The sequence below is a fragment of the Lynx canadensis genome, chromosome A3 (assembly GCF_007474595.2).
Source record: "Lynx canadensis isolate LIC74 chromosome A3, mLynCan4.pri.v2, whole genome shotgun sequence".
In the NCBI taxonomy this organism is placed as follows: domain Eukaryota; kingdom Metazoa; phylum Chordata; class Mammalia; order Carnivora; family Felidae; genus Lynx; species Lynx canadensis.
The window spans coordinates 30,938,296-30,956,939 of record NC_044305.1 but is presented as its reverse complement, the minus strand read 5'-3'; the positions used below and the strand labels follow the sequence as shown (position 1 = coordinate 30,956,939).

The 18,644-nt window shown below is 45.6% G+C and overlaps 1 protein-coding gene across 5 annotated transcripts in view; it reads left to right on the top strand.

Annotated features, from left to right (window-relative positions):
• Window positions 1-18,644, top strand: part of SLC23A2 (solute carrier family 23 member 2) — a 135,110-nt gene that overhangs the window by 56,932 nt on the left and 59,534 nt on the right. For all 5 annotated transcript variants that reach the window (XM_030310031.1, XM_030310027.1, XM_030310030.1 and 2 more), the window contains one exon: window positions 737-997. In XM_030310031.1, the coding sequence (XP_030165891.1) occupies window positions 890-997 (108 nt within the window). In that variant the 5' untranslated portion in view covers window positions 737-889. The remainder of the gene's footprint in view (window positions 1-736; window positions 998-18,644) is intronic.

Genomic DNA, 18,644 nt, shown 5'->3' with positions numbered 1-18,644 from the left:
AACCGCGAGATCGTGACCTGGCTGAAGTCGGACGCTCAACCGACTGCGCCACCCAGGCGCCCCTCTAGCCCATTTTAAAGGTCATCTTGACATGTTCTCGAACTCTAGTCATTTAATCCTGGGTTCGTTTTATCTCCCCCCCCCCTCCTTTTTTTTATGCTTTTGAATGCCTTCCCCTGCCTTTAATTAATTGGGCACCTATAGACAATTTGGAATTTTTGATATCCTGGTAAATTAGCTGTGGTTACCACTAGTGACATGTGACTGTTTAAATTTAAATCAGTTAAAATTAGATGCAAGTAAAAATTCCATTTCTCTATTGCACTAGCCACATTTCAAGGGCTCAGTACTAATTGCCTTGTGGGTAATGACTGTTGGATTGGACAAGGCAGATACAGAACATTTAATCACTGTGGCAGGTTCCATTGGATAGTGCTGTGCTGTGAGATCTGTACCATAATGCATGTCAGAGAAATCCCTGTGCTGCCTTTTCATCTTTGTATTTGGGTATTTCTGATGGTCCTGTTCAGTGGTCCCACTCTCCAGGGGGCAGTTCAGAATCTGTGTGACTGACTATAACCAAAATAGTGGGGACTTGAAAAGTGTGATTAAGTAATGTGCTTTTTTGATGTTTGGATGTGACTTACGCTCTGACTTCTCTGCAGGAAATGCAGTGAATGTGTGTCCTGTGCTGTTTGTGTGCTCCTGGTGATTTGGCTGCTTCCTCTCTTTCTAGGTGCTAGAGATGGCACTTGTGGGGCTCATCTCTGCCTGAGAATTGGGTGCTCCTGGCACTGGAAGAGCCAGCTCAGATCCTGGGCTCCTCGCTTGAACAAGCCTTCTCTTCCAGCCGCTCCAGTCCAACGGCCAAACTACTCATTTTCTCTTAATGATGGGTATTGGTAAGAACACTACGTCCAAATCCATGGAGGCTGGAAGTTCAACTGAAGGCAAATACGAAGATGAAGCGAAGCATCCCACTTTCTTTACTCTTCCGGTAACTATGTTCCCTTCTTTCTCTCCTCTTGAATCACTCTCAAGTAGTTTTTGTATTGAATCAGCATAGGATTAGCTTTAATACCCCTGTTGTCAGTGAAGGTTAAGGCATTTGAAAACCAAATGCTTTTCACGTGAGATGGTCTTTGGGAGCCCTGTTGGCTGACTCAGGTTTTGGCTCTACTGCTTTCTGCCCAGTCACCTGATGGGATTAGCTCCAGGAAGGAAGCATGCATTGGCGGGAACATCATGAAATCAGCCCAGTGCTTACTGTGTACTGGAGCGTGCTACGAGCTTAATTCTCTCTCCAAAACAGTGTTCTACCGAAATAACCCCAAACCCAACTTTGTGGATTTATATTGCAAAGTAGGAGAACGAATGGATGACTTACTATTTGGAACCTAAAAGTCCATGCTTTGTATTATGGCAGCAGCATCCAAGATGTAGTTTTATCTGGACAAGTGTTATCAGTTAGATAAAGCTGATTACACACATTCATTATATTCAATGCTAATATTTTTCCAGATGCAGGATTATGATTTGATGTGTATGAAGTTACCTAAAGTGTTGGTTCAAAAAAGGAAAAAGCTCTTCAGAGAGAACTTGCCTCTGGCTGTTTTTCTCTTAATACTGGAAATGAGGTTAAGGGCAAGAATACCTTATCCTAAGATTCCTTACTGAATGGTCCTGGAATTTGCCTCACTGTGGCATTAACTCAGGAAGAAGGATGCGAACACGTATCTTTAAGCACATTGATTGACCCGACTTGTATTCACATTTTGGTTTTTTACCCTATTAATTAATTCACAGAGCTGTCTCAATGATTTTACACCTCGCGTCACTGTTTTCTTTCTTCCTATAAAGTGAGAATTTTATTTTTTTTTTTTTTAATTTTTTTTTTTTCCAACGTTTATTTATTTTTAAGACAGAGAGAGACAGAGCATGAACGGGGGAGGGGCAGAGAGAGAGGGAGACACAGAATCGGAAACAGGCTCCAGGCTCTGAGCCATCAGCCCAGAGCCCGACGCGGGGCTCGAACTCCCGGACCGCGAGATCGTGACCTGGCTGAAGTCGGACGCTTAACCGACTGCGCCACCCAGGCGCCCCTAAAGTGAGAATTTTAAATGGTATTTTCTGCTGTGTTGAAGGTTTAGGATTGACATAGACAGTCTTTCTAGAGAAAGAGGCAAGTTGGTTTTTCAAGTTTAAATAAGATGATCTTTGAAAAATGAAAAGGAGGGTTTTGTGCCTGGTTATCAGTTTGCCTCTCCTGTTGCCTGAGAGCCCAGCAGACCGCTCACCCTCATCCTCTACTTGAGAGAAAAAAACGAGCTTCCTTGGTCACCCACCCACCTTGTCGTTATGGTCGAGTTTTAGGTTGACTTATTTCATATTCAGATTGTGATACTTTACAGTTTGTTAAACCCACAGCATTTGCTGTCCTTTTTCATACTTATTCCCCTGTTTGTTTCCCTCTCCCTTCCTCTTTGCTCACTTTTCTTTAAAAAAACAAACAAACAAAAAAAAACACTGAGGGTCTGTGAACGGTCACTGCCTTCATCTTTTACATCTGAAAATAACTGTATTTTGCTCTCAACTCTTGGATGAACTTCTGTTAATTACACACTAGAGCTTTCCAGTCGGTCTGTGTTTCTCTTTAACCGCATTCTCATGGTTTGGATATCTTTTTCTAGTGACGATTCTGGATGGATTCCCCAGTGTTATTTTCCAGTTTACTAGTTCCTTGTGTATGGTCATGTGTTTATGTTGAATTTTTGTTGCATTAATTATAGTTCTTGTTTCTGAGATTTCTGTTTGGTTCACTCCTGCCTATTTTTGGTTCTTAATTTCTCGTATGTGTGTTTGTGTTGTTTAAAAATGTTTTTTTATTTAAACCACCGAGGACCCTAATGTATTTATTTTAAAGTAATTCTCCAATTGTTCTATTTATCAAGAGGTGTGAAATCCTCTTCTGAGTGTTTCTTTTGAGATTTTCTCCCCTCTCCCCTCCACTTCCCACTTCTGTTGCTGTGGTTTTGCATTCTCTCTTTCTGGATCCAGTCGAGGACCAGGTCGTATGGCAGAGGTCTTACTCTCTCCCTCAGTGGTGCCGACCATGGCATGACCTGCTGGGTCCTGGCTTTGAGCAATGGACCTGGTTCTTTTCCCCCTTGTGTGGGGGCTCCCCAGCTCCTGTCTACCAGCTGGAGCCGAGGGCTGCCTGACCGAGGTCTGTTGGGCTCAGAGCCCTGCCTGGCCCAGTGTCAGCCTATTCGTTGCTTTTTATGTTTCTTGTTACAGAAAGGTTTGTCTGTTTTGGGGTTTTTCCCTCTACTGTTCTTTAAATTATTTTTTTAAATATTTATTTTATTTTTGAGAGAGAGAGCAAGAGTGTGCAAATGTGGGGGGGCGGGGCGCAGAGAGAGAGGGAGACACAGAATCAGAAGCAGGCTCCAGGCTCTGAGCTGTCAGCACAGAGTGCAGTGCAGGGCTCACAAACCTGCAAGATCATGACCTGGGCCGAAGTCAGCACTTAACCGACTGAGCCACCCAGGCACCCCCTCTACCGTTCTCTACTGGCTCCTGCAAGTACATGGGAGCTGAGAACGTGGACATACGTGTAGTTGGATATAAACATAATGTACACCTAAGGTCGGTTTAACATTATAGCAGTTTCAGTAGGGAACTTCTGGAATTTTTACCCCTGTGTCGGGCTATCAAGGTAAGTATCAAAAAGGGGGATGAAAAAGAAGAGAAATAGAGTTGGCATCATGGGCGTGAGCTTCCAGGAGGAGGGGCTGTGAAGGGTCAGCACACGCACCACCAGGATGACTTAGAAGCAGGGAGGTCAGGAAGTGTGTTCACACGAGCGCCTGCAGAGCATATGAGAAAGCAGAGGGCCAAGCAGCAGGAAAACAGATGAAAACTAAAGTCTAACAAGGAGTGTTTGTTAAAGAAATAGTTCACATGTAGGAAGGCTGCAGTGCCCGTATTTAATCACTAGTGAAATTGCTGCCTAAGAAAGCTTAAGGTAGAAGACCATTCTGCATGATTTGCTTGTTAACAGGACAGGTGTAAGGGGCTAGGTCACAGCTGCTCTCTTTCCACTGTCCAGCTGGTAGGATTATTTGGGTCGCTGCCTCTCTGCTCTCGGGATGTACATCTGTATCTCCCTGTTCCTCGTCCCGCCCAGAAGGTCTCGACGCTAATTTCATTGAATCTGACAACCTGAGAGCTAAAGGTGGCTGTAGAACTCTCCTGATAGTTCTATGGGAACGTGAGGTACACGGGTTTGCCCCAAGCCTACAGTTCACCTGGTGCATTAGGTAGACTTTTCTATCAGTTGGATCACACAGGCTCTTGGCTCCAGGTAGTTCACAGCTAGTGAGGAAGACAGGAGCTGCACGTAAGCAGTACTAATGACAGGTATGGTGGATTGATCTGCTGACTCTAACAGGTGTTCTTGGGGATGTTCTTAAAGAGTTGGGATGGGCGGGGATTGAACTGCTGTAGCTGATGCTCTTGGCGGGAGCGAAGGTGAAAGATGAGGCTCGGTCTCTTGTTGCCTCCAGCTCCTTGTCACTGTGAGCATCTGGCTGTCTTGGTGATTCTGGTTGTGTATTGTTTTCTCTTATATGACATGGCCTCTCTGTGCACCGATAAATGATACTTGTCCTTTTCACCAGATCTGTGCCGCCTAGCACAGTAGCTGCTAGCTACATGTGGCTATTTAAACTCATTAAAATGAAAATCTGAAATTCAGTTCCTCAGTCGCACTGATCAAGTGCTTGACAGCCTCACAAGGCTACTGGTTAGCCCATCTCTTTTTGCTTGCTGGTCAAGGCCTTGCCAGACTAAAATGCAGGCTCTTATTTTCATGTTTGCTTTGGAGTCAGAAGCTGGGGCTCAGGCTGTCGGCTGTTACTGTGTGAGAGACCAGTGCCCGGAGGCTGGGGCAGCAGGAACGAAAGCTGGCTCCTCCTCGAACCACGTTGGGGAGGTCTGCTGGAGCAGACTGCTGGAGGTGGGGGTGGGGTGCTGAGGATCTTCTCACTGGAGATTCTCTTGGGCCTCCTATGCTGAATAAAAGCTTCCTCAAATGGGGCAAGAGGTGACTTTTGAGAAACTCATATGGAAAGGGGATCAGAGTTTCTTTAAACAAAGTAAAATAATGGCCCATGACAATAACTTAAAGAGAAAAAGAATAAATCCATACATAGAAGAACAATGAGTAGGTCACAGGAAGAACCAGAGACTTGCAAAGCCCTGGCATTCAGAGAAGTTAGATCGTGTGATCAGAATTGATATTAAATAGGAGAAACATAACAAAAGATCTCCTTATCCCATGGGAATCTTGTTAGGCAAATTTGTATGCTTTTAAAGGCAACTAGGAAATGTGTCATATGGGCGAATGCCATGTGGCAAGAAATTAGAACCAGAAAAACCGCAAAAAGGCTTGAACCCTAAGGACACCAGCCAGGTAAAGGTCATGTGTTTGCTCTGCAGTTCTCCTGTGTCGGTGGCTCTTGTGTCATCTGAACCCGGAGGGGTGTCCAGGGGAAACCAAGTTAATAGCCTGAACTTGGTGTTGGCAGAGGCCCACCGGTAGTACAGCCTGTTGTTTCAACACGTTGATGTCCCAGTGCCAATTTCACAGCTGGCAGAAGTGTTTAGGGTTCCTTAAGGTTTTGTGTCTTCTACTTTTTCTAATAGCCTCTGTGAGAATATTGGGGTCTCCTCTCGTGGGTGCCAAGAGTAGATCATTTAGTCTGGAGATGTTAGGGGTATGGACTGAAGAGTAGCTTCATTAGTTTCAACTTTATGGAAGGGTGGGAGAAACACTCATGGTTCATACAAATCCATAATTTGTTTCCACTTCCCTAGTGTGTTTTTCTCAGAGTCATATAATGGTAGGAACCCATAGGGCCCCCAGTGGGTGGGCACCACATAGAGCGTGTAAAAAGCCACTACACCCCACTAGGAGAGAGATGGCAAGTCGGCCCTTAGGGGCCTCTGCCCAGCCACGTTATGGTCGGGGGTGGGGAGGCTGTCACAGATTCCCAGGGGAGAGGACCTCAGAGTCCTGAGAAATGTCTAGGTGAAGCAGGTCAAGAGGAGGGAGACCCAGGGCTGTTCAGCTGGGGAACAACATGGCCATGCCTTGTCCTGGCACAAGCTTAGTACCGTCAGAATACAGAGAATGGAGGTGGGGAGCCGGGGAGCCGATGAACAGTTGTAGCAAAGTTACTTGAGCTTTGGGGTAAAGAATTCCTGCCTCGGGTGCTGGGAAAGGAAAGCGTCTAGAGATAGGAAGCCCAATGCGGTGTTATGGCAGTCCAGGTAAGAGCGGATCGTGGCCTGGTCTGGGAAGGCAGGCAGGAAAGGGACTGCTTCCTGCAGCAGATGTTTACTAGGTGCCCACCTGGTTCCTGCTCTCTTGGCATTGACTTCCAGTTGTGGGAGGAGATGGACAATAAACAAAGAAGTAGAAGCATCAAATGGCAGCCAGTGACAAATTCTGGAAGGAAATAAATGAAGGAAGAGGGATAGTGAGGAATGCAATGTGAAGTCATATAGGGATCACCTAGGACCTGTAGGCCATTAACTAACTCATCCCTTAAAATGTGCTGAGTGCTTCCCACAGGTTTAAGGCTCTGGGGAACAGTAGTGAATTAAACAGACAAGTCCCTGACCTCTCAGAGCTCCATGCTGGTGACAAGTCAGGAGTGCATGCTAGAAGTAAGTCAGGTGGAGATGTTAGATATTGACAAATATGAATGCAGAAATAAAATGGGGAAGAAGGAGAGAAACTGCTAGGAGTGAGGTGTCGCATGTTCAGCTGGCCAGGAAAGGCTGTGTCGAGAAGATGACATGTGAATAAAGACCTGCAGGAGTTGAGGGAAGCCCACCACGGCAGTGTGTGGGCAGCAGGTGCAAAGGCACTGAGGGGGAGGTGCCTGGTACGTCTGAGGGATCCTGAGGAGGTGGTGTGGCTGGACAGAGGGCAAGAGGGGGTCAACAGCGATTATGTGGGCCGCGTGACCCTGCTAAGAATTTTGGCTTTTCCTGAGTTCAATGAAAAACTGTTGGAGGGCTTTGAGCAGAGTGGCATGCCCTGCCTAGTTTTAAAAGGCTCTCTCTGGCTGCCAAGAGGGGAGCAGACCAGTCAGGAGTGGACTCCCCCAGGGCGGTGAGCTGACGGTGGCTCCAGCCAGGGTGCTAGCTGTGTGGGGGTGGTGAGAAGTGGTCAGGCCCTGGAGCAGAGCTGACTGGATGAGGATAGAAGCAAGAGAGGGCAGGCGAGGACAGCTTCAGGTATTTTCCCTGAGCATCTGGAAGAATTGGCCAAGTACTGAGGTGGATGGAAGACAGGTGAGTGGTGGGGGGGGGGGGGGGGGGAGGGGCAGCTCAGGAATGTGGTGTTGGCCACGGGGACACTGGGTAGGAAGAGGGCTCAAGATTGTGGTGCTTAGGGAAGCACCATGGGTGTTTGTAGCGGGAGAGGGTATTTAGAGCCAGGGAATTGCATGGTATCACCTGGGAGGTGATGTCGCTAGGGATGTAAGGGGGGTCTGAGGGCCCAAGAGGGTGTGGAGGTGGAGGAGGGCCAGCAAAGGGGACACGTAAGGAGTGGTTGCTAAGGCGGGAGGGGAACCAAGAAAGCAGTGTGGTGGGCAGCCAGCCATGAAGGTATTGTGAGCCTCGTGGGTGGAGAATATGGGTGGGCTGTAGGATTAGCCAGGGCAGGGCCTTTGCCAGGTGAGGGCCAGAGAGGACAGTGGGTTGAGAGTTTGTGGGAGAGCGGTGGCAGGGATATTCCACCAGTCCCAGTGGGGTAGCAAGGCCATGAGAAGGCCTGCTGGGGTGGAGAAGCTGGGGCCTGGGGTCCTTGGGGGCACCTAGAAGGAAAGACAGGTGGGTGGGGAAACAGGTGGCTCTGAGAGGAGCGAAGAGGTAGACGTGACAGTGACGAGATTTGGTGTCGGGTTGGATGTGGGCAGCAAGGTCAGGCTGGAGGCGCTGGGGTTGGGCACCTGGGGTCGTGGAGGCACCTGTCTGTGAAATAAGCACACTGGGCACCGGGTGCTTTGTTTGTTCCTAAGTTGGTGTAGGGAAGTAAGGAATTAATAAAACATAGAAAATAAGAGCCTACTCTTCTGTGATGCTCCGTGTCCATTTCCAGTCAGGGAATTCTGATCCCTTTGCATCCGAGCTGTCTTTTCCCTCTTCTTGTCTTCTGTCAGCCAGGCAGCAGGCCTACTGCGTTATTGCAGAGTGACCGGCTAAAATGCGCTCTGAACACTGTTTGCATTGGCATCTTGTAGCACAGAAGACAGTTCCCTCAGCCACCAGGTGGGAAGAGGAATGTAGGAAGGTCACACGCAGGCTCTCTGACATTCAGGTTTGCTGGGGCCATGCTGGTTCAGGTGTGTTGTTCCCATTCACACAACAGATCCAGCTCCCCTGATCTCCCACACGGGGCCTGGTTTGGATGGGAAATTACATGGTCACCTTGGTAACAACCAAACATAAGTATATGAAATCGCTGAGAACATTTCAGCTCTTTTAGAGAAACTTTCTGAAAAGTCTGCTATATGATTGGACCCTGCCCTGATTGTAAAAGTAATATGTATTCACATTAGGAAATGTGGCAAATACAGCAAAGCATTTAAAAATGAAAGAATATTTTTGAATTGGAAGGTTATGGAATTGATCAGAAAATATCTTTGGGTCCCCTGCCTCCCACCTTTATAGTTATTACAAATGAATTTTTCTCTTCCTGTAAATTTATGCTTCTGCCAGATTTGGCCACTTCCGTAATCCAGCAAACCAGAGAAAAGGAGGGCTTTCCTTGTTTGCTGCTGATCTGGGGCATTTTATCAGCACCAGTAAAGACATTGTCCTTGTCTTTTAAGTTACAGGTAAAGGAGGGAAAGTTTAAACTTCAAAGTTGAAGTAGAAGAAGGCGATGGATCGTGAGAAAGTCTGTGAAGGAAAAAAGGAGGTCATTACACGGAAGTCAGAGAAAGAGCCCTGGTCTAGCCAGAGGTACTGGGTGGGGAGGGCAGCAGCCCAGAGCTGTACCATGTAAGAGTGCAGCCAGGGAGACAGGTGCCCGTTTCCCTCTTTCTTGTCCCTTCACCCTCCTTCCTCTCCTTCCCATTCTTTCCCTTCCCTTCTCTTGCTTTTTCTTCTTAAAGGAAAGGTAGAGATAGGGAAGGGTGGGTAAAGAAACCATGTAATAATGACTCTGATTCCTCCAGGCTGCTGGCTCTCTGATGGCAGATTTGAACAGGCTCATCCTCAGCAGTGAAAAGAAGGCACCAGATTTTTTTGGTGCGGATAGTTCTATTTAAAAAACTGAGTATGGAAACTTCCAAAATGTCCTTGTTCTTGTGACTTAAATGCCAGGTGCCGTGGGGGTCTCTTCTGATGCATTCCTAAATAGAGGGCTTAGAGTTGTTAGCTCTTAAAACCGTTAAGTCTCAGCTGGATGGTAATAATAGTTGTCTTGGGAAATGTTCTCTTTCAGAAGAATAATTAGATTTGGGATCGAGAGTGTGATTCTGACACCAGTCAGAGGATGAAGAGAGTATGTTTGCTGTGGTTCCCAGAGAGTTGGTTTAATTCCTCTCCCTCCTGTAAGATAAGAGCTTGAGTCTACTGCGTAGTGGCCAACGTAAGGGAAGGGATGCTCCTGACAGGTCAAAAATGAACAGCCAAGATTGGCAGCATAACTTGCTGTTTAAAGTCTATCAGTTGGAAAAATTTTTTAGGAAGTGGGATATGCTGATACATGCTTTGAAATAAAAACACTGAAAAGATGGGATGCAAGTGGTTTTGATGCATAGTGTGAGAGATTCTTTCCCTCCTGTCTTTAATGTTTGTTTATTTTTGGGAGAGAGAAAGAGAGAGAGTGTGGGGCAGGGGCAGAGAGAGAGGGAGACAGAATCCGAAGCAGGCTCCAGGCTCTGAGCTGTCAGCACAGAACCTGACACGGGGCTCGAACCCACAAACCGTGAGATCATGACCTGAGCCACAGTCGGATGCTCAACCGACTGAGCCACCCAGGAGCCCCTCCCTTCTTTCTTTCTAGAGTTCATGTTCTTAAAAATTAATTTTAAAGATTTTTAAGTAGTCTATTTGGCCAGCATGGGGCTTGAATTCACAACCCTGAGATGAAAAGTCGTGTGTTCCATCGACTGAGCCAGCCAGGTGCCCCATTAAAATGAATTTTTATGCTTTGGTTTTGAGATTTCAGATAGTATTTGATACTTCAGCTTTTAATCCAAATAGACCTTTGGTAGTTTTAAATGAGAGATGTTAGTAATAAAAAAAAGTTCACCTAGTAGTTGGGACATAGACAGTTTGGTATAGATGATCACGAAATAACAGAATTGGTGCAGTCACTTCCTAGAGTAGGTTTACAAAGTTGAGAAGCGTTTTGGCTGACTGTCTCTTAATTTTGTGTGAAGCCAGATCCACCGAATCCGGGCCGTAACGCACATCTTGTCCATTCTACTCTTACTGGATGCTTGCTTTGTGCTCTGAGTTTTAACAGATGTGACTGGAGGGCAACAAAGGTAGTTGCCTAAGCTTCCCCTTCCCCACCCACTTAAGCCCCCTCACCATTCGTGCCATGGCTGCGGCCTAACGGGGTACTCTTGGGGTCCTCATGTGAACCTCCAATTGGTCTCCTAGCCTCCCAGCCTTGTTCTTTGCAAGCCCTGATTGTCATTCCTGCCCATGTCTTTTGCATTCCTAGACTATCTGAGGTTTCTTTCTCTTGTACGTGTTTATACCTCCTAAACCTGCTACCTCTAAATTCTCCATTCACCCCTAAACTGTGTTTACCTAAGCTAGGTAGGCAGGCTCCCAGGCTTTAACAATTACAGGTTAGGTATTTCAGATTGATTTATTTACCATAATCTAAGTCCATAATTCTTTTGGCAGAAAAAGCTAATTTCCTGTTAGGATTTGATACTGTACTTGAGGTGGAAGATAGGCATTTAAAAAAGATACGGATGTTCGAAAGCATCACGTTTCACCCCAGGCTTCATGGCACAAATGTGGTGCTGGAATAAAATGGAAGTAGCAGGAAAACTCATGTGTTCTTTTACTATATATTTTTTATAGTTTACATCTGTTTCTTTTATTGTTTCATTATTTGTATAACTTCTTCATTTACAAAAGAAGTATGTTCATTGTGGGAAATTTAGAAACTATGGAATGATAGAATGAGGGGAAAACCAAATCATTTAGAATCCCATCAGCCAGAAAAACAATATGCTTTTTTGGCGTGTTTCTTTCTAGACATTTGAAACAAATATTTGGGGGATCTTTTATTAAGTTCATTCTCCCTCTCTCTACCTACCCCCTCCCCCCCCACTGCTGTAGAAAGCCCTTTAACTTCATATTATATCCTGGCATATTGATGCCATTGAAAACATCATTTGTACTTGTGACATAATAGCAAATTGTGGTTCTAATTTATCCACTGTCCTTGGGACCTTGGGTTGTTTCTCAGCCTTTGCCAGAGCAGACGTTAGCCTGCTGTATGTTAACCTTACTTCAGCAGTTTATACTCCCAGCAGTTGTGCGAGATGCCGCCTCCCCTGTGCCAATAATAGGTCTTAGATTTAAACATCCGGGGCGCCTGGGTGGCTCAGTCGGTTAAGCGGCTGACTTCGGCTCAGGTCATGATCTCGCGGTCCGTGAGTTCAAGCCCCACATGGGGCTCTGTACTGACAGCTCAGAGCCTGGAGCCTGTTTCAGATTCTGTGTCTCCCTCTCTCTGACCCTCCCCCGTTCATGCTCTGTCTCTCTCTGTCTCAAAAATAAATAAATGTTAAAAAAAAATAAAATAAACATCAGCAAGTCAAGGGCGCGTGGCGGTTCATTTGGTTGAGCGTCTGACTCTTGATTTTAGCTCAGGTCATAGTCCCAGGGTCATGACATCGAGCCCCATATGGGGCTCTGAGCTGAATGGGAGCCTGCTTGGGATTCTCTCTCCCTCTGCCCCTCTCCCCTACTCACTTTCTGTCCCTCTAAAATAAAATTTAAAAATTAAAATAAGGGGTGCCTGGGTGGCTCAGTCGGTTGAGCGTCCAACTTTGGCTCAGGTCGTGATCTTGTGGGTTGTGAGTTCAAGCCCCGCGTGGGGCTCTGTGCTGATAGCTCAGAGCCTGGAGCCTGCTTTGTATTCTGTGTCCCCTCTCTCTCGGCCCCTCCCCCACTCATCCTCTCTCTCTGTCTCAGAAATAAACGTTAAAAAAATTTTTTTTAATTAAAAAAAATCAGTAAGCAAGAGACTGATATCTTATTGCTTTAGTTTTGAATTTTTTTTTTAATTTTTTTTCCCAACGTTTTTTATTTTATTTTTGGGACAGAGAGAGACAGAACATGAACGGGGGAGGGGCAGAGAGAGAGGGAGACACAGGATCGGAAACAGGCTCCAGGCTCCGAGCCATCAGCCCAGAGCCCGACGCGGGGCTCGAACTCCCGGACCGCGAGATCGTGACCTGGCTGAAGTCGGACGCTTAACCGACTGCGCCACCCAGGCGCCCCCAAAGTAAACTTTTTAAGTTCTGATTTTTTTTTTTTTTTTTTTTAATGTTTGAGAGAGGGAGAGAGAGGGAAAGAGAGAGGGAAAAAGCACGAGCAGGGAAGGGGCAGAGAGGGAGACACAGAATCTGAGGCAGGCTCCAGGCTCCCAGCTGTCAGCACAGAGCCCGACGTGGGGCTCGAATCCACGAGCTGTGAGATGATGACCCGAACTGAAGTCAGACATTTAACCAACTGAGCCACCCAGGCACCCCTGTAAATCTCCCCTTGAAGGGAGGATGTTCACTTGAAGGGAAGTGCCCAACCCAGTGTTGGCATGAATCTGCCCAGCAAACGACAGCTGTCTCTATCACCATTGTCATGGGATGTGTGGGAGGGGGAGCACAGAGGGCTTTCTTTGGGGGCTGGTGACAGGCACACCAACCCATCCAGTGCTTCAGGATAGGGACTGGAATTGGGGAGAGGCGAGGCACAAGTTGTGCTAGGGGACAGGTGGGACATATCCGGAACTCCAAGAGTACTTTGGCCGTTACAGCTGCAGGTGCTCTCTGGAGAAGGCTGAAGAAGTTAAGAGGCTGCCCTAAGAAGACCTAGGCTGGGCAGTGCAAGTAAAGGAGGCTGCAGTAAGTTGCTCTAGGTGGCTTAACTTGCATGTGGCTGTCAGGAGTGTCCTTGGGGCTGCCATATTTGAGGAAGCAATGAAAACAAGGTTAGGGGCTTTGCTGCCTCTGACAACTGTAGGGTTACTAGTGTTGTGTTCTGTCAACTATATCTTTTGAAGTATCATAATCTAAGATAGACAAACTCTGGAGATTCGCATATATTGTATTATACTAACCTTGATTTATTTTTAATGGTAATTAATTTTGAAATTTCAAATAATACTGAAAGTAGGTGGAAGATTTTTATATTTATTTATTTATTTATTTATTTATTTATTTATTTATTTAATGTTCATATAAAAGGGGTTTGGGTTAAAGGCTGAGAAGCACTAATCTTGACATCTCCATTCTTTTTTTCTTTTTTCTTTTAAGTTTATTTATTTATTTTGAGAGAGAGAGAGAGAGAGAGAGAATGAGCTATGCAGGGACAGAGAGAGAGGGAGGGGGGAGAGAATCCCAAGCAGGCAGGGCTTGAACTCAGGAACCGTGAGATCATGACCTGAGCCAAAATCAAGAGTCAAGACACCTAACTGACTGAGCCACCCAGGTGCCCCTTGACACCTTGATACCTCTATTCTTTAAACACATTTTAATTGTAGAGTAGATATGGAAACTAGTGGAAATAATCGTGTGTGTGTGTGTGTGTGTGTGTGTGTGTGTGTGTGTGTATGTATAGGAGGGTAAGAATAGTGCTACCTTAATAGAAAACAGGTAATTCGGGGTACTTCATTATTACTCGAAAGTGAGTAAGTATAAAATGGCTCACTTAGCTACTGAACACATGATAGTGGTGGGTGATTTACACCAGACTTCAAATAGGTGATAAACTGATTTCTGAACCTCTGCTCAGAAGCACTGGGTTTCCCAGGTTCCTGGTACGCTTTAGCTTACCGGTGTCCGCAGCTGCTGATTCGCTGTACCTTCTCTGCGAGTAACACAGGCTCATTTGCTGTCAGTTGAAACTGACATTGCTGTGATACTGTCCCTCAGCATGATACTCCTCAGCTATGGCTCCTGTCTCTCCTGCTTCCTGTAGGTTTGGCCATCTCAGGATTACTGTTTACAAACAAGGGCTTTAGCACTATTGTCTTTGTTTACTAGTGATAAAACACTTGACCAAGAGAGACATGTTTATTGAGCCGTAGACACACACTCCTACCCACAGACAACCTGAGCCCTGCATGTCACGACAAGCCATCAGCTGGACAAATTTAGGCAGAGAAAACCTGCTTAAATCACAGCTGGTGGGGTGATTATACAATACTGGTTCAGAAAAAATTTAAAGCCATCAAGTCTGGTTTCAAATAGTTTCAGGGAGAGAAAGGACATCTTGTTCCCAAAAATAATCTGATTTTTTAAAATAAAAACTAGATCAGTTTACTGATATGAAAGATCCAAGATCCCCGTTATCTGCCATGCTATTAATAACACAAAAGAAAACCTGTCTCACTGCATTTGAGAAGCTTTCCAAGTCATGTTTTATTTCCCAGTTGAAATAATATTTAGAGATTCAAAAATGTGAACCTTTAATAGTATAAGCAACATTTTTTTTATCCTTTTCTCTTAACAAAAAGTCTGTGCCTTTCCTGAAGAATTGCTTTGAACATTTGATTTTTTAAATTTCACATTAAAAAATGTATAGATCATCAGAATAGCTAGTTTAATAAACCAAAGGAAACATTAGTAAAACCAGTGTTTTATTTTTTCAGTAATGTTGGGTCATTTCCCGTACACGCGCACAGTGGGGGCAGCAGATCAGATGGGCGCCCTGGTGGACCTACCCCGTCTTCTGTCACCTCAGCCTCTCTCTGGTGCTGAATCCCCTTCTCCTTTCAGTAGAAACTTGGTTCATCTCCCACTTGCCCCAGAACCTACTGCCTTCCAGGCTTGTTCCCTTTGCCCCAGGGCATTGGTGGAGTGCTGGAGCAGAGTGAGGAGGGCACATGTGGAGGACAGCAGTGCCGCTGTGGAACAGGAGGCTGATGGGGATGGAAGGTGGGCTCCGAGGTCCCCAGGGGGCGCTTGACCTGTGGAAATACGTTAGAAGTCATGGTTAGGTTATTTAGGTCAGTAATATTTATAGTTAAATAAATGCCCCACACTGGCCTGGGAAAACAAGCCTCCTGTGTGCCTTCTATGAAACACATACCTTTTGGATTGGCTTACACGCACCGCTCTTGTACCGATTTGTTTCTCTGCCCTTCCCTGCTCCAGTCTCTTTGGCCCAGCACCCACATCCAGCCAGCCGCCAAGTGAGTGAACTGGATGGTGGCCTGGACACTTGCCCCCTCTGTCCCTAACATTCAGTCCAGGGCTAGGGTATTGCCCATTGTACTGCAGTGGTGTCTCCCAGGCCGAGCAGCTGTGAGGCTGTGCTTCCCTCAGGCCAGTCCCCGGGGGCATCAGGCCACATCCTTGCTCCGTCTCAAACCACACTACCTTTCCCAGAGCACTACTGACACCTCGGCCGCAGCTGCTGTCTCTGGTGCCTGGCACTAGCCTCATAAAGGGTCCGTCTGCTCCTGTTCCTGTCACCATGCCCTGTACTGCACACTGCCCTTCCTCTCTCCCACTGCGTCAGAGTGGCCATCGTAGGACACATCCGATTGTGGCACTGCTGTTCTGGGCACTGCTTCGTGGCTCCCTGCTGGACCCCGTATTGAGTCAGAGTTCCTTACAGCCTGGCACCCACTCCAGGTGGCCTCCTGGGGGCTGGCAGGACCACATCCTCATTACCTGGCGCAGCAAGTGCTCACACGGTTCCTGGAATGAGTACGTGAGCCTTTTCCTGGGCTGGGAAGCATTTGCATTTCATGGTGCTTCTCTCACTGAGAATAGTATGTGTAAGGAATAAGTCAGAAATGGGTGGGAATTGATCACTCCTGCCAAAATCTCTTTGGTGCCAGTATACGGATTGGAAAAGAAAAACATTGAGGTGAAACTCACACAAATCGTTAACAGTATTAACCGTTTTACAGTGAACAGCTCTGTGACATTTACTACATTCCTGGTGTTGTGCAACCATCACCTCTGTCTAGTTCCAAAACCTTTCATCACCCTAAAGGAAGCCCTGTCCCCATAGAGCAGTTGTTCCCCACAGTGGCTAGCGATGAGTGCAGATGTGGGTGAGTTACAGCCGGGGTAGGACTTTCAATCAGATCTGGGTTTCTCTGATGACTCAGTAACTGAGCGTTGTTGTTGTAAGAGAGTTCATCCTGAGTGTGTGTACCTCTTGGCGTCTCCGTGGGCTGAGCACTGCTGTGATGGGACTTGGAGCGTGGCTCTGATAGTTAAGAGTTTCCTGTTGTGGACTTGAACTTGGCTAGGAACGTCTGTGTTGCCCGCAGCTGGTTTTACGGCCCAACAAATGCCACAAACCCAGTTAGCTTGCGTAAAAAGCTATTGCATTACTTGAAGAGGTAGTTTTAGAGGTAAATCTTTATTTGAAGAGCCATAAGAAAACTCTGCCCTGTCAAAATTATGTAGGAGGTAATTGAGATCTCTGGCATACTTTTTGAAAGTACCCTCATACTTGGGTATTAATCTGTATGAGAAATTTAATTTTTCACTGGCCCTATTTCTTCACTTGTAAAAATAAGTGGATTGAAATATCTTTGGACCTCCTCAGTCTAAGGTATGCTGCTTAGATCTTTAGTCTTTATAATTTCTCCCCTGTTGTAAAAAGAAGTTGTCCTCATTCTAGGAAATTCTCAAAATATATAAAGGGTAAAAGGTCAAAACAGCCCTACTGATTAAAGACAACCATGGTTAATATTTTGGTGAACATCTTTTTTTTTTTTTTTAAACTTTTTAAATGTTTTATTTCTTTTGAGAGAGAGAGCAGGAGTGCAAGCATGAGCAGTGGAGGGCAGAGAGCGAGAGAGGGAGAGAATCCCAAGCTTGCTCCGTGCTGCCAGTGCAGAGCCCAACTCAGGGCTCAAACTCACAAACTGTGAGATCGTGACCTGAGCCGAAATGAAGAGTCAGAAGCCCAACCGGCTAAGCCACCCAGGCACCCCAGGTGCCAGTATACAGCAGCATACAGACATACAAATAAAACAGCAGTATACAAAAACCACACAAATACATGGTGTTTATAAAAGACCCAAATGCTAAAGCAGTATTGGGAGTGAAAAATGAAAAGTGCCCATCGTTACTCCTTGTCCCCAGGGCAACCTTCCTGTTGTTGGTTTCAGACCTTTCTGGATCCTTTCCCAAGTGTTAAGACAAGGAGGTTATTAAGATTTTTTTTTTAAGTATAATTGTGATAATTCTAGGCTTACTGTTTTGTGGCTCTTTTCAAAAACTGTATTTTTTGGAGTTCTTATCAGTGCATCAGCTTATTTTTTTCTTTTTTAGTGGCTTTTTTATTATTTTCTTTTTAATGACATTATTTTTGAAATGGATGTACCATAATTTAATGTTCATCATTATTTCCCCCCAACCCCATTGGTTATCTTTTTTTTTTTTTTTGGATGAACATTTAGGTTGTTTCCAGGGATTCAGTATTTTAAAAATAGTGCATTCATCAGTCTTGAATGCACATACCACTTGCATGGATATTTCTGGAGGACGTTTCTAGGAGTTCAGTTATTGGATCCAAGAAAATGCCTGTTTTAAGTTCCAGTGCTAAGTTACCCTCTACAGAGGCCAGTCCACTTTCCCCCCAACACCCTAGTCAACACTAGATTCATCTTTTAAAATATCCCCCTAATTTATGTTAAAAATGAAATTTTTCCAAAAAATTTAATTTCTATAAATTTAAATGAGGTTGAACAGCTTTTCGTGTGTTTTAGATATTCAGATTTTTTCTGTGAATTGTATACACCTATCATTTGCCCATTTCCTGTGGATTGTTTGCTTTATTGATTTGCAGGTGTTTATGAACTACTGGTACCAACTTTTTTTTTTTTTTTTTTTTTTTAGTGTTTGTTTATTTTTGAAGGAGAGAGAAACAGAGTGTGAGTGGGGGAGGGGCAGAGAGGGAGACACAGAATCCTAAGCAGGCTCCAGGCTCCGAGGTGCCCGACACGGGGCTCAAACTCAACCCGTGAGATCATGACCTGAGCCAAAGTCAGACACTCAACCGACTGAGCCACCCAGGCGCCCCCTACTGGTACCAACTTTTGTGGGCTATAGATATCGCACGGTACCTTCCCCTATGCCATCTCACCTTTTATTTCTCTTTAGTATACTTCGCAATATCAGATTTTAAACTTTTTATATACTTTCTTTTTTCTCTTATTTTAAAAATGTAGTTGTGCTGGGGCACCTGGGTGGCTTAAGTGACTGACTTCGGCTTAGGTCATGATCTCATGGTCTGTGAGTTTGAGCCCATGTCGGGCTCTGTGCTGACAGCTGAGAGCCTGGAGCCTGCTTTGGATTCTGTGTCTCTTTCTCTCTCTCTGCCCTTCTCCTGCT